Genomic DNA, 16097 nt, shown 5'->3' on the forward strand with positions numbered 1-16097 from the left:
CCAGGAGCTCGTAAGCCACAGCGCCCTTTCCTCCCCTGAGTACCAGCAAGACACAATAGCATGACTTCTGTGATCACCACTGGGATTAGGCACACCAATGAGGAAGTTTTGTAAAAGGAATTTGTAGCAACCAAGTCAGAATACAGCTTGGAGGAAATACCCCCCAGAGAGAAAAGAGCAAAACGAAGGACCCAGTCCTCTCCAACTGTTTAGCACTTTAGTACTTTTTAGATGAAGCTGAAAGGGAACATTTTTTCCTTTACCTTGAGAAGGTTTCTGCATTGGTGCTGGAAAGCTGGATTGGGCCGTAAGCTCCTAGCTAAAACATAGCTAAGACTAGAACTGAGCTAACGGCATCCGTCCTATCACCTCATGGTAAAGAGAAGGGGAAGAAATTGAAACCGTGACAGAGCTTCTCTTCTTGGGCTCCAAGGTCACTGCAGACAGAAATTGCACCCAGGAAATGAAAAGACACTTCCTTTTTGCTAGGAAAGCTGTGGGAAGCCTAAGCACCTTAATGAAAAGTCGAGGCATCACCTTGTTGACAGAGGTCTGTACAGTCAAAGCTACGGTTTTCCCAGTAGTAATGCATGGCTGTGAGAGCTGGACCTTAAGGAGGGCTTTTGAATTATGGTGTTGGAGAAGCTTTTTGAAAGTCCTCTGGACTGCAAGGAGATCAAATCAGTGAATCCTACAGGAAATCAACCCTGACTGTTCATTGGAAGGACAGATTATGAAACTGAAGCTTAAATACTTTGGTCATCTCATGAGAAGGGAGGACTCTTTAGAAAAGACCCGGATGCTGGGGAAAATTTAAGGCAAAAGAAGAAGGGGATGGCAGCGGATGAGATGGTCAGAGAGTGTCACAGAGGCAATGAACATGAATGTGGGCACACTCTGGAGGTTGGTGGTGGACGGGGCCTGGCCTGCAGAGGTCGTGGGCTCACGAAGAGTCGGACAGCGTTCTTGGGCTGTGTTGCACCGACCACATCCTGATCCTCAGGGGCGATCCAGTGCTGCGCTCCGCCAGGGGTCTCCCTCCGCACCACAGCGGGAGGTCCTCCTGTCCCTGTCGGCCCCTGGCCCGGGCGCGCCTACGCGCGGGGGCTGCGAGGTTTCGACTCCGGGCAGCGGAGAGGAGCCGGCGCCGCCGTGGCTTTCGCTTTCTCCTCCCGGAGCCTGGAAGGGAGCAGGGCGTCGTCGGATGGGTCCTCGAGAGTGAGCGTCCGGGAGAGAGGCGCGTGAGTCCGCCGCGCTCGACTTCGGGCGGTCCGCAGTGGCGCTGCGGGACTCCCGCCGGGCTCTGCAACACGCCGGGGAGATCTGGGCAGCCGGAGCAGGGTGGGAGCGGAGCCTCGGCCCCGTCGAGCAGAAGGGTCAGCGCTCCTCGGCGCCCGCGAGCGAGGGGGAGGCCCTTCCCACCTCGCCAAGCGGGCCCCGGGCACCTGCAGGCCGAGCGAAAGGCCTGGCGGAGAACGGGAGCCCGCGTTCAGGCATCTCCGGGGGTCTCCCGGGGCAGGGAGTTCCACAGGGGACCGGTTCCTCGAGCGCAGCCTGAAGCCCGTCTCCGGGGTGGGGAGTCGGAAGCCCTTCCTTGCCTGCTGGCAGAGCGGCATGCAGGGGGCCCCGCTTGCTCCCCGTTCACGCCCGCTCGCCCTCAGCAGCACGGCGGCGGTCTCTCGAGCCGCGGAGAAAGCGGGAGGCACGAAGGACGCCCCCCGGCTGCTCCTGCCCTCGGAAGCCCTCGTGGGCACGGCTGGGAGTGTGCCCGCTGCTGCCCTGCTGGCCGCGCGGGGGCCGGCGAAGGTGTCCGCGGGGGGATCGGGACGCTCTTCGAGGGTGCCTGCGGGGCACGTCTGCCCGAAGCGGCGGGAAGCCTCCGCAGACGCCCTGAGCAGCCGGAGAGACCCCCAGATGCGCGCCTTTCCGCGACCAGTGTTGGGCCAGAAGAGCGGCTCCCCGCCAGCCCTCTCGGGCTGAGGGCCCCGCCAGCCCTTTGCAGGCTGAGGCCGCGGGCTTTGCCCCCACCCTCGCAGGACCACGCGGAGCTTCGAGGGCCTGTGGGGGCGGCGACGGTGGGGCTGCTCCTCTGCCCGCCCCTCCCTCGGCCAGGGCTGTCTGTGCACCGAGAGCCGCTTCCCTGGCAAGCGACCGGCGAGAACCTACGAAGGGGCCCGCTGGATCAGGCCAAGGCCCATCCAGTCCAGCCTCCTGCATCTCCCAGCGGCCCACCAAGCGCCCAGGGAGCACACAGGGTAACGGACACAGCCTGCTTCCTGGTGCCCTCCCCTGCCTCTACAGACCTGCTAGGACTTGTAACCTGGAAAGGAGTTTTCCTCCAGAAATTGCCCGGTCCCCCTTAAAGGCACCCAGGCCAGCCGTGCACAGAAGCTGGGCGGGGAGTCACCGGGAACTCCGCGCGGGCACTGCAGCTGCATCCCCAACGTCCCCTGCTGCTCGGAAACCCCCAGCCCGCAACCTCGGGAGGCGGCCTGTGCTGGCCCCATGCCACCCTGACGGGGCCTCCGCTGTCTCGGGGCCGCGGAGCGCAGCTCCTCCCCTCCTCCTGCTCCGGCGGCTTCGCGACAGCGTCCCGTGAGCAGCTTCTGGCCTGGTGGGGTCCCCGTTCACGTGACTCGCCTTTCGGTTCAGAGAGACACCGTCTCTGCGCGTCTCTTGAACTCACTGCCGCGACCAGCCGTCAGCACCCAAAGCGGCTACTGTTCTCCTCTCGTTGCAGTGACGGTTCCCGGGAAGGCGCTCCTTGGCGGTGGCAGCGAGAGCAATGGCCTATCAGTCCACTGCGGCCACATCGTGGGTAAGCAGGCAACGGAGGGGGCGTGATGCTGACGTGGGGAAAGATCCTTTTGAGGTGCCACATTCTGCCCTCCCAGGTCACAGCAACTCATTGATGAAGTCCCAGCTAAGTTCAACTTCTTCCCCACTTCTGCAAAAGCGAAACACTGTTGCTATTTGATATTAGTGCAAACCATGATGATGATGATGATGATGAATACACCACTTTTCAACATAAACTAGTTCAAAAAACACTGTACATAGCAAAACCAATCAATGGCTCTCCAGCCACAAAGCGCTCACAGTCTAAGAGAGTTGCTGGAGAGACACTCTGCTGGCGTAAAAAGGTATAATTTATCTCCCTCCCCAAATAGAAAAGAACACTTTCTGTTATTCTACTTGTACTGTATTTTATATAGCTGTTTTTAAAATTATGTTTATATCATGATGGCTGCATCAGGCAAGGTTAGGTGGGGGCAATTACTGGATTTTCCAAAGTATCTTTTGCAGTATCTGCTCTTGAAACTGTCTAAGTCCCTTATTTGTTACTAGTTGAAACAACTAGTTGTTACTAGTTCATTTTACACCTGGAACTGGTAGACAAAAACCACAGCCCTATATCCAAAATGTATCAAACTGTTTGTTTTATGGGAGAACCAAACTGTTTATTGTTTTATGGGCACGTGGTTATGGAGCATACAAAGGCACCAAACCAAAGGGAAACTGACAAAGCAACCAGCACAAAAGCATCAAAATAGTTAATATAAATCAAGCCAAACAATACAGATAACAGTATTTTGCAAAAGCCCATCCATAATTCCAAACACGGCACACAGAAAACAAACCCCACTAAATACAGTGAAATTCAGCTCTCCTGCACAGAACAAATTCAGCAGTCCTGCACAGAACATTGTAGGAGTTCTCTGATTTAACTCCAGTACACTAAGTTAAAGGGAAGTAACCAAGTTTTTAAGCTATTACACTTGCTTGAAGCTCTCAAGACTGATGAGTGGTGATGATCTTCTAGGTCAGGGGTGCTCACACTTTTTTTGGCTTGAGAGCTACTTTGAAACCCAGCAAGGTCCGGATATCTACCAGAGTTTTTTTTACAATGTTCGCGCCATCATAACATATAACATTTATGTGTACAATGTATGTTGGTGTACCTTGAGCCCCACTGAGTATAACAGGACTTACTCCTGAGTAGATATGCCTAGGATTAGGCTGTGAGGCTGCAATCCTAGCCACACTAACCTGGGAGTAAGCCCCATTGAGTACAATGGGGCTTACTCCCGGCGTTTCCTCCCAGAGGCACCTGAAGGGGGGGGGTCGGCACTCCGCGATCTACTCATTTTGCCTCTCGATCTACCGGTAGATCGCGATCCACCTATTGAGCACCCCTGTTCTAGGTGGTTCTCGAACTTTTCCAGCCCACAGCTCCCCTGATCCTTGTGGCCATGGCTCCCCATTACAACACCTCACCTCAGTTACCCCCAAAATGGGGATGAAGGTGTTATAATTATACACTAGAAACAAAAAAAACAGATGCCAGCACTCTGAGGCTGCAATCCTAACCACACTTACCTGAGAGTAAGCCCCATTGAACAAAATAGGACTTACTTCTGAGTAGACCTGGTTGGGATTGTGCCCTGAGTTTGTTAGCAGCACACCTGGAAGGTTTTGGAAAGGAAGAGGGAAAGTGATGAATTTGCTGGGGGAGGGGAAGACTTTGTTTTGTGTGTATTTGCTAATTGCAAACAGAGATTTGTTTTGTTTTGTGTGTATTTGCTAATTGCAATCAGGGACGTGAAACAGACCCAGAGACTGTTTGGCTGTAATCCTACCCTCACTTTCATGGGAGTAAGTTCCATTGAACACAGACTTACTTCTGAGTACACCTAGCTAGGACTGTGCCTTTTGTCTTATAATAGCAGCCAACATGGGAAGTACCTCCTCCCCCAAAAGGAGGCAGGAGGAAAAAGGGGATGGCTGAAAAGGAAAGTGTATTTTTATTTTTTAATCAATTTTTGGAGACAAAGCTTGACTGATCAAAAGCGGCTTTTTTTTCCTTTTTTGGAAGGAAAAAGAGAAAGATGAAGATCCTTGGTTAAGCTGACACAGACCCCAAGCCTTTGTAGGTCTACTCAGAAGTAAGTTCTATTTGAGTCGATGGGGCTTACTCCCAGGAAAGTGCGGATAGGATTGCAGCCACACAGAGCAAGATTACAACTCACCCCCAAAGTAGATGGGGGCATGCTCACACACATACACCCCAACATGCAGGTGCCACCCCTATTCCCCCCAGGCAAGACAGAAGAATGCAGGCTGGGGCATTTGGACACCCCCCCCCATTAAGAGCAGGCTGGTCTCCCTCCTTCCCAAGCAGAGGAAAGCCAGCATTGCCTGTACTTACTGGTCAGGCTTCCCTCCCAGTTTGAAACCTGCCAGGAGTGTGCACTGTGCTGATGAGATGCAGCACCTCCTCCCTACCAGCCTTCGGTCTAAAGGCTCCACCACCTCCCCCCACCATGTTTCACACTCCACCTCACACTGCCCCACCCACCTTGTTCACAGCTGCAGAAAAGCAACAAGTAGGAAGGCAGCAGGTGCAGCTGAGCTGCTACTGCCATCTCTCTCTGAGATGCCTCACTAGACTCCCTAGAGATTAAATACCTCAGTTCCTGAGGCCACACCTGGAGTATTGTGTCCAGTTCTGGTCTCCACATCTCAAAAAGGACTTGGAAATGGAAAAGGTGCAAAAGAGAGCAACTAAGATGATTGCTGGGCTGGGGCACCTTCCTTATGAGGAAAGGCTACGGCGTTTGGGCCAGCCTAGAAAAGAGGCACCTGAGGGGGGACATGATTGAGACATACAAAATTATGCAGGGGAAGGATAAAGTGGATAGAGAGATGCTCTTTACACTCTCACACAACACCAGAATCGGGACATTCACTCAAATTGAGTGTTGGGAGAGTTAGGACAGACAAAATAAAATATTTCTTTACTCGGTGTGTGGTTGGTCTGTAGAACTCCTTGCCACAGGATGTGGTGATGGCGTCTGGCCTGGATGCCTTTAAAAGGGGATCGGACAAGTTTCTGGAAGAAAAATCCATTATGGGTTACAAGCCATGATGTGTATGTGCAACCTCCTGATTTTAGAAATGGGCTATGTCAGATGCAAGGGAAGGCACCAGGATGAGGTCTCTTGTTATCAGGTGTGCTCCGTGGGGCATTTGGTGGGCTGCTGTGAGATACAGGAAGCTGGACTAGATGGGCCTATGGCCTGATCCAGTGGGGCTGTTCTTATGTTATGTTCTTAAGTTCTAGTGAGAAAAAAGTAATCCACAGAAATAACCCTAAAATGAAGTTGAGGGCCAAATCCTATCCAATTTTCCAGCACTGGTGCAGCTGCAATACAGCCCCAAGGTAAGGGAACAAATGTTGCCATACCTTAAGGGGACTCCTGTGACTGTTGCTCCACCACAAGATGCAGTAAATGCCCCATTGGCACAGCTGCATTGGCACTGGAAAATTGGATAGGATTGGGCCCTTAGAGCCCAATCCTATGCATGTCTACTCAGAAGTAAGTCCCATTAATAATAATAATAATAATAATAATAATAATAATAACTACTTTATTTATACCCCGCCCTTCTCCCCAGAGGGACCCAAGGCGGCTTACAACAGGTTAAAAGCAGATTAAAACATAATTTAACAAACAGATAAAAGCATATTAACACATTGACAGATATCATAAAAACAGTAGTCAGATAAAAAGTCAGGTAAAAAAGAGCATAGAGCAGCAGATCATAAAGGAATCAGGCCTGTAAAAATACTAAAAGATGTAGAAAAGATGTTAAAAAGGCCATGAACTCAGAAGGCTTATTTAAACAGAAGGGTCTTCAGGTCTCTCTGAAAAGTCTCAAGAGAGGGAGCCATTCTCAAGTCAAGGGGAAGGGAGTTCCATAATGTTGGTGCCACTACTGAGAAGGCCCTATTTCTTGCCGCCGCCCCATGTATCTCCTTAGGCGGCAGCACTTGTAAAAAGACCTTCTCTGATGACCTAAGAGGACGAGCCGGATTGTACGGAAGTAGGCGATCTCTAAGATACCCTGGCCCAGAGCAGTATAGGGCTTTAAAGGTCAAAACCAGCACCTTGAATTGGGCCCGGAAACGAATGGGCAGCCAATGTAGCCCCTGGAGAAGCGGACTGACAGAGTCAAACCACCTACCTCCAGTAACCACACGGGCCGCTGCATTCTGCACTAATTTTCAGTTTCCGAACCGACTTCAGGGGCAGCCCCACATAAAGCGCGTTACAATAATCTAACCGTGGCTTGGATCACCGTGGCCAGGTCTGCACAATCCAAGTACAGTCGCAGCTGGCGCACCAGCCGAAGCTGAGCAAAGGCCCCCCTAGCCACAGCCGCCACCTGAGAATCCAGGAGCAGCTGCGAGTCCAGGTGGACCCCCAAGCTGCGGACCTGCTCCTTCAGGGGTCAATTAGAGTGAATGGGGCTTACTCCCAGAGAAGGGTGGATAGGATTGGGCTGTTAGTCTTCAGATTTGATGGGGGGAAAACATTCTTACAGGAAAAGAAGAACCCATTAAGGTAAAAGCAGAAGAAGGGAAAATCAATGAATAAAATAAATTCATAAGGGATTTCTTAACAGATGAAGTTAGAAGGTATCACTAGTCACAAAAGGAACAGGGAAATGCTGATCTTAAAAGCAAGAATGGCAGGAAAAGATGGAAGGAAAGGCCCCTCTTCTCTGGGTTCACCCTTTTCATACAACTTCACACCCCATCCCATTCTGTGTGTGTATGTGTGTGTGTGCACATGCCCTGGTGCATATCTTTTCCCTATTTTTTGAGTGTATGCATTCCACATTTTGTGTGTGTGTGGTGTGTGTGTGTTGACCATTGGCAGCACATGGCCCATTCTGGACGCCCCCTTTGTTTCCAGTACCATTTTAATAGTTCCGGCTGTGTCCAGTTTTCTCTGGGTGCCTGACTTGTGAAGCTGGACTGCTGTGATCTCCATTGCCTGAGGATCTCAGGCCCCTCTAGGTGGTCCTGTGGTTTAAGCAGGAGAAGCCACTGTCTGGGTTTTCCTCTCAGGGAACTGGGACAGCCTCATGTGTGCAGACTTCGACTTTCTCAGCACCCCAGGACATCCAGCCTGAGCTGGCTTCTGGTTCACTCCTCTGCTCACTTTTAAGGCATTCCAGGACACAGCCAGAGTCTTTCCAGGACCAGACTAATATTGGTGAATGTGTTGCTTTGTGAATTTGCATTTCTGAAAGATAAAGGTGAAGGGCCATCTCATCAATGAAACAGAGTAAGGTGGCTGCCTCAGGCAGCAGATGGGTGAGGCAGGCCCACCACATATAGCCATTTCTCCTTCCCCCCCCCCCCAACTTGGTTTGGAAAGCCCACTACACTCCCCTCTTCCACACTCTTCTTCCTCTTAGTTTCCCCCCTTGAATTCAGGAGCAGAGGCTGACACATTACTGAGTGGGAAGGGCAGCATTGGGCATGCTGCTTCAGGAACTGGGGGGTGGGGGTGTGCTATCCTGTTGGCTTGAGGCCAGTATTAAAGAGTCTTGAAGAACAAGTTGACCCTGGGAGCGGCATGTTCTAGAGATGTCTGCTTTGATTGCTTCCTGTCTACAAATGTGGGGGACAAAAAACCTCCTCACTGGCATCTTTTTTCATGTTTATTTTCATAAAAATGAAAGGAAAACAGAACATGCAAGAATGAAGAAGGTATTGAATTGGTGCGAGGTCTTATAAATCCAGGCAACATAAAGAGTGTTCAAAGCAACATCTTCAATCAAAATTGTACAGTTCTAACCAAAGCATAAGATTAAAGCTACCTACAAATGAACAAAACCCCAGAATTATATACAGCAAATCAAAATATAAAATTTGAATTGCTTACACATGGAAATTTTTTAGAAAACAATTTAAACCTTGCATTTTGTCAGCCTTTGTTTATATAGGATTGTAATTAACTTGGCACCCAACGCAGGTGTGCCGAAATGGCTCACACTGCATCCTGCAGATGGGGCAATTGCTGTGGAGGCAGTGCTTCAGACAACAGCTGTGCCTCCTTGCTACTGCAAGGGCTTCAGGAATGCCTCTCCCCTCTGCTTTGCCCTGACAAACTGCACCTGGCTGTCTCCCCCTATTGGAGGGGCTCCTACAAGCCACACAAAGGGCTCTTCTTTCATTTGTTTCCAAAAAATGCCTCTATTTAGAACTTGCGAAAATGGTTAATGAGGCACAGAAGCCAGGAAAGAGCTGTGTGACATTTAAACAGCAGCATAGATAAGAGGCACCCTCAATGGAACTCTAACTTAAACCTGCGGCAAACCGCCTCCTTTCCATTGAGCATCCCTGCTTGAGAGATGAGAGAGAGAAGGCTGACCTGCCTTACACTGAGGTAGAAATTTCTGAGATGCTCTGTGCAAACCCTGGGAAGGGTGCTGCTTATTCATGCCAAGTGGGACCACTTTCTGGTGGGTCTCTGTGAGATGCAGGAAGCTGGACTAGGTGGGCCCTGGGTCTGATCCAGCAGGGCTCTTCTGATGTCATATGTTCTTTTGTCTGTTTGGCCTGAATGTTCCAGTGTGCAGGCAAGGAGTCCTGCACTCCTTCTAATGAGTTGTGGAACAATTGTGCATCTTATTTGCTGTCCAATCATTCAGAAATTGTTTCTCACTCTGCTCTTTTTGAGTGGGGATATCACATTTTTGAAGTTCTGATCTGCACATGTTAGCTGTTATAAGCAGCCTGCAGTGTACCTCCTAACACATTGTCTTCTTGCAAATCTTTCAGGGAGCGATGGATGGGAACAGCCATGGTAAGGAACAAAATGAAACAACCTAGTTAACTGATGTCTTTAAACTGCTGCTTGGCTTTTACCTCAAAAACATTCCTTATTTGTTTAAATGGTTTTTAAGAGGTTCTGACTGTGTCACCTAATGTCTGTCTCCACAGTGTTTTCTTGGGAAGGGAAGTTGAACCACCCTTGGCCCAAGATTCCTTGCATGGAGTCAGCCCAGAGCTGAAGCCCATTCAAGAACCAGACTGGCAGTAGAGTCCTTTTCATATTTCCTTGTAACTAAGACTGCAATCCTTTCCACACTCCGCATAGGAGTAAGTCCCACTGACTATAATGGGACTTACTTCTGAGTAGACATGCATAGTATTGGGCTCTAAGTTCCACTGTCTTCAGTGGCACATACTCCCAGGAAGGTGTGCGTACAATTGGAAACCGTTGTTTAGCAGTTTCTGGGGAGCCCACACCAGATCAGAACAAAGCAATTTGGATTAGAGTAAAAGTGTAACTAGAAACAAAAGAAAACTCCTCAGCCCTGCTCTTTAGTGGCCTTAATCAGCATGAATCCTGAATGAGAATGTGAACAAATTCTACAAACGGATTCCTAGCTATGTGAAGAAGCCTCTCCTGAACCTCCTGCTAGTCACTGGATGACCCAGCCTGGCTCCAGTGTTGAGGCATAGGCAGTGGCATCGCTAGGGGGTGTGGGCCACACTAGGTGAAAGTGCGGGGGTGGAGTGGGGTGGGGTGGCTACTACTACTGGCCAAAATTTATAAAATCTTGGTATCTTTGAATAATACCATCATGCTATATATCATTCGATGTGTGATTTCATGCAGAATGCTGTGAAACAAACTGCATTGAAATATCTCTTTTCTATCAAATGTTATAGCAAAAAAAAAAAAAAAAAACAGCAGGAGCAGGGCAAGGACGCATCACCATGCCCTCTATCCCAGGGTTGTTGCCCCACCCACTGAATGGGAGGATGCCCATCATGGGGGGTGATGCACTGGCCTCTCGTACGGGGTGATGCAAACTTTAGTGACACCACTGTGCATTGGTAGCATCAACCAGGACCAATCCTGAATGAGCACATAAAAAGGATGCACCTTGCCTGAATCCAGGTGTTGTGCTCTGCCTTCTTCCTTGTCTGGAAGTGGCAAACAGGACAAGCCCCCCCCCCCAAACATGCTTACCAGGAGATCCATGCAGGCCACCTGGGGAGAGTCCAGGCATGGGAGGTGGCAGATATATGACAGCCTGGCTGGTCCACAGGTGGGGATATGTGGCCTATGCTGGTGGACTGGGGAGACCAAGGAAGCCCCTAGCGCCCCCTCCCCACTGTCCAGCTGGAAGTCACCTCCATGGTGTGCAGCGCAGCCCTGCTGGGGGCCACCTTGGTGCACTGGGGCAGGCCATGCCTGGTTGGGAGCATTGACTGGGTCTCTCCATTTGGCCTCAATGGCCAGCACAGAGGTGGTCAGTGTATCACCAGGCACGGTGACACTAGGCTGGGCCACACTCCAGGCACCCACTGAGATAGCCATGATCCTTTGGGGGAAGGGGGGCATGTGCAGCCATATGGGCGCCCTGCTCCACCTTGCCTAAGAAAGTCCAGGGCATCGTGGCTAAATGTTCAGTGGGGGGGAGGTAATGTGGAGGTATAAAACAAGGACCATCAGGGTACAGCAGGGTGGCCCAACAGGGAGATGGGGGTCATGGAGTTGGGAGGGTGGATATATCAGGACTCCACAAAGGCAACACACAGCATAGCCATGGTGGAATTCTGGTTGGAATCAGTGCTTGCTGTAGTGCCAGAAGGGCAAAAAATTGACCACCACATTGGCTCCACCTGTTCCCTGGGTCGGAATGCATGCTGTGTGTTTGTGAGGGAGAGTTGTGCCTCCAGGGCAGGGCCTCTGAGAGGAATTGTATCAGGGGGTACAAAGTTTTTGGGGGGGCCACTTTGCAAAGGGGGAGGGGTGAAACAGAGTGGGGGAGGGTGGTGACGGGCAAGCAGAATGGGGGCAGGGAGGGGTGAAACAGGGTTGGGGGAAGGTGGAGACAGCTGGAAAAGTCTTTGGAGCCCAGGTCTAAGCATAGGCAGCTACTTCTAAGTCTCTCTAAAATCTTTTAAATATAGAAAATTATGCAGAAAATTAGCATCATCATATTTAGGCTCCCACAAGAATGGAAAGTGTCCTGCCCTGTACCAAAACTTGCTTCTGCAGCAGTTGTAGCCCCGCAGCCGTGTCCCGGAGCTCCTTCATGGTTAGCAGATCCACAAGCTACAGAGCTACTGTAGCAGGCCAGTTTCCTCCCAGACATGACACTTTGTTAAGGAGTGTCACGTATGCATTCCTCGGCCCAGCATATATGGCTTGCCAGTAGCTGTAGTAACTGCAGCCGCACACTCCTGGTAGTGTCCTCAGCATCCCGTGTGGGCAATAAGTCTGAGTCGATAGGAAAATTTAAGATCCCAGGAAATTTCTGGACCCTCTCTTTTGGCTCCTGGGTCCCCTTTTTGACCCTGGGCCTAGGTACAAATTACCCCCTTTACCCCCCTATCCTAGGCCCTGCTCTGGGGTATGCATGCAGTGGGGCCCTGTGGGGGGTGGGGTTATGGTGGATTGTACTCTTAACTCTTCCTTTCTGGGGGGCTGCAGTTGCCCCCTGTGGAAGATCACTGTTCAGCCCCTTGTGGCAGGGGCAACATAAGAGGGGTTCAGGTGAGCGTTTAGCCAGCATGCACAATGGTAGGCATTCCCGGTGGGGGGGGCAGTCCCTGCTCCTGGCCATGGGGGGTGGACTGGTGGGCCAGTGTTTTTGTGGCACAGATACTTGAGTGATGCTGACCCCTTGGGGGGGGTCTTTGCTGGGGGGGCGCCTTGGGATTGGGCTCTGGCTTGAGTGCATTGCAGCATGGGATTCCCACTGCCCCCCATTTGCTTGCCTATGTGGGATGTGTTGTCCTTCCCTGTTGGGGTGGTGAGGTGGGATTCCAGTTGGGTGCCTGTCTGTGGAGTCCTGCTTGGAGAGACTGCCTGCAGTGAAGACAAGGGTAAACACAATGCCTTACCATGCATGATGTGAGGGATATGAGGTTGTCTGTGCAAAGTGTCCCCTTGGTGTGCCAAGTCCTGCTTCATCATGGCTCCCAAAACCAGAGTTCTCCTTTGAGGGACTAGAGAGGCATAGCCACATGCCATGCATCATGTGATCAGACTGGGGATCTCCTTGATGGGCTTCCATACTGGAGTGACTGTCATCCAAAAGGGAGTGAGGAGCTGGCACCTGCGGGTCCTTCCTCACTCCCATGTCATGCCCACGGTACACCGTCTCTTCTCCCCAGCCTGGCTCTCCACTGGCAGGATGTTCCAGTGTCTGGACTGTGTTGGAGTTACAATGGCATGCCATTTCCTTGCTGTTGTGCCAGCGTCCAGGGTGCAGAGGGGCTTCTGTGCCTGCAGGGCTGTTGTGCTGTGTATCTTGAGGATAGGATTGGGCCTTAAACTAATCACACATGATTAAGGATCACATCTGCTTTCCCTCCACCCCCTTTCTTCCCTCTCCTCTGCTTGTCTCCCCCATGTATCTAATAGCAAAATCCTATCTCCCCCCACTGACAATGCTGCAGCCACTTCAGTGGGGCCTGCACTGCATTCAGTGGTGGGGGGAGAGCAATCAGAGGCAAGTAAATATTTTCTACTTACCTTGTGTAGGTCTCCTGGTTATCTGTGGGTCTCCTTGGCCATCTATAAAGCTGGTGTCTGAGGAGGGAAAAGGGGTGAGGGGGTTCAAAAAGGGGATGGGAGGAGCATGCTGATGCCATCAGGATGCACCTCCTGCCCTCCTCCTCCTCCCCTACCTTACCTCTCCTGAAACTCCACATGCCCAGCCCCTCCCTGCACATGTCATACCCCAACCAAGAACCTACCCAAGTCAGCACAGCCCTAGGTCCTACAGCCTGTGCTTGCCTTTGTGGGTGCAAAGCAGCTGCTGTGACTGGCCTGGCAACTGTGTGATGCTTGTTCCTTCACTGGGCCTTTTACATCAGCAGAACATTTGTTCTGCAGTCATGAAAGGCCCATAGCACTGGGCTATTGGGATGTAACACCTCCACACAGGGACATTTCCCCTTACTCTTTACACAGCGTGTAGGTGGCACTAGTTAAATAATGTATAACATTATGAACTTTGTACTTCACAGGGGGAGGCAGAGAATCCGAAGTGAGGATTGTCCTCGTGGGCAAGACCGGAGGCGGGAGAAGCGCCACCGGGAACACCATCCTTGGCTGGAAGGCCTTTGAGTCCAGGCTTGGGATAAAAGCTACGACCGTGACCTGCCAGAGTGGGCGAGGGAGCTGGAAGGGATGGGCCCTGTCGGTGGTTGACACAGCGGATATTTTCCATTCCCAGCCCTGCCATGAAGACTCGCTCAGGGAGATCATCCGCTGCCTTGAGCTCTCCAAGCCCGGCCCTCACGCCCTGGTGTTTGTGACCCAGGTGGGGCGCTTCACCATGGAGGACGAGGCAGCAGCAAAGCGAGTCCTGGAGGTGTTTGGGGCAGAGGCTGCAAGGCACATGGTGGTCTTGTTCACCCGCCGAGAAGATCTGGAAGGGGAGACCTTGTGGGATTATGTGAAGGGGTCAAATAACAAAGCTGTCTGGACCCTGATTCAGAAATGTGGGGACCGAGTCTGTGCCTTCAACAACAGGGCAGTTGGAACAGACCAGGAGGGGCAGGTCTCTGAGCTGATGGGAATGGTGGGGGCGATAGTTCAAGAGAATGGGGGGCACTATGTCAATGAGCTGTACTTGGAGCCCGGCCTAACCACTAAAAAAGTTGGATCTTTCCTGGTACAAAACAGGAGGGCCAGGCAAAAGGCAGAGGGGGGCTTTTGGGTTTGGGATAGACAAAGATGCCTCTGTGTGGGGATTGCTGTTCTTTTTGTTGTGTTTGTGGTTATCCTGATTTGTTTGATTCCATGGTTTTGAATCTTACTGACTTTCCAAATAACTCTTCAGCTTCCCAAATTGCTTTTCACTGTTCCTCAGCATCTTTATTCTTGCTTCAGGGTGACCATCCTCACAAGATAAGGCATGCTGGCAACAGCCACAGCAGCACAACAGTCATGGTGTAGAATGGAGTGGGCAGCTCCAGTGGGGAATTGACCACTCAGTGAGGGAATCCTTTGCTGAACCTGCATTTAAGCCATAGCATATGATGTCAGTTTCTCTATCATGACCCTTATCTGCTGTTCGAAGCAGGTTTTCTGCATTACATACTTGTTAGTTTTTGTGGACTGCTGTTTCCCTACAGTTGTGAAATTCCATGTGCTGCTGGAGACAAACCCACCTCCAGGCTCACATCACAAAACCTTCTCATGTGGGATTAATTAGCTGGGGTTATTCTTTTCATGGCTAAACTTGTAGAGATCCAGGACCTCAATGCACACTGTAGACTGACTTATAATGAAATGGACTTTTAAATCTCAAGCCTGTTCCAAAACAGGAGCATCAGATAGGCTGCGTATTAAATCAGTACCCTGCACAAATCAGGCGCTACTGGTGTCTGATTTGGTTAAATACTTGACCCTGAGTTGGTCCATCTGTTTCTGGAGCCTCCAATATCCTCATCCCAAAGGACACTACTTTACATATATGTTAGGTAGGAACCTGGGTCTGTCCTGTTTCAAAGTAGGGTGCATACAAATTAGCAGACACAGCAGAGACTTGAATTTGCTGTTGTATTTAGAGCACAGAGTCATACACAGAATAGTTAAAGCAGTCCAGGTCATACACATAGAATATAGCAGTCCAGAGTTACCGTGTTCTAGTCCAGCATCCACATATCAAAGTCAAAGTCAGTCCAAGGTCATGCACAGTATTTGTTTGACAATGTCTCCGGCAGCAGCTTTACAGCTCGCCCACTGCACTGGTGGAGCTGCATAGTGAGGTTTAAGAGGGCTTCAGCACCCAATCTGAGACTGCCCAGTTAATCTGGGTGTGGCTGCACAGGTGTTCATGCAATCCAGCTAACTCAGCTGCTTGCAACTGGCCCTGAACCAATTGTTTGCAACCAGAGCTAGCCACACCACTTGCTCAGGTGCAGAAGGGGTGGGTCACCAGAGGTCACCCCAGAAGGTTCTGCAGCATGGGCCCCACAGGCCCAGCACTTGGCGCATTGCTGAAAGGGGGGGCAGCACCCCACCAGGACCCAGACACTGAACAGACATGATGGAAAGACGTCCCATGAGGAAGACCTGCAGGTTTCTAGAAGCGCTAGCAGTGGACTCCCATCTTCCTCATCTTCTGAGAACACTGCAGCCTCCATACTGCATTATTGGACTTGAAGCTATAAAAAGGTGCTCATAACCCCTCGGTGCTGCTTTTTCCTACTCACTCAGTGAACTGCTGTTCCCAGGCATCCTTGTCCATTCTGCTGCCCA

At 51.0% G+C, this 16097-nt stretch overlaps 1 protein-coding gene across 1 annotated transcript; it reads left to right on the forward strand.

Moving 5' to 3' along the window:
- Window positions 1-880: 880 nt before the first annotated feature.
- Window positions 881-14685, forward strand: LOC136651289 (GTPase IMAP family member 1-like). The gene is made up of 4 exons (XM_066627540.1): window positions 881-1152; window positions 1234-1376; window positions 2741-2818; window positions 13856-14685. The coding sequence occupies exons 1-4, from the start codon at window positions 881-883 to the stop codon at window positions 14641-14643; spliced, it is 1281 nt and encodes a 426-aa protein (XP_066483637.1). The 3' UTR covers window positions 14644-14685.
- Window positions 14686-16097: the final 1412 nt, after the last annotated feature.

The sequence above is a fragment of the Tiliqua scincoides genome, chromosome 5 (genome assembly GCF_035046505.1).
Source record: "Tiliqua scincoides isolate rTilSci1 chromosome 5, rTilSci1.hap2, whole genome shotgun sequence".
NCBI lineage: Eukaryota > Metazoa > Chordata > Lepidosauria > Squamata > Scincidae > Tiliqua > Tiliqua scincoides.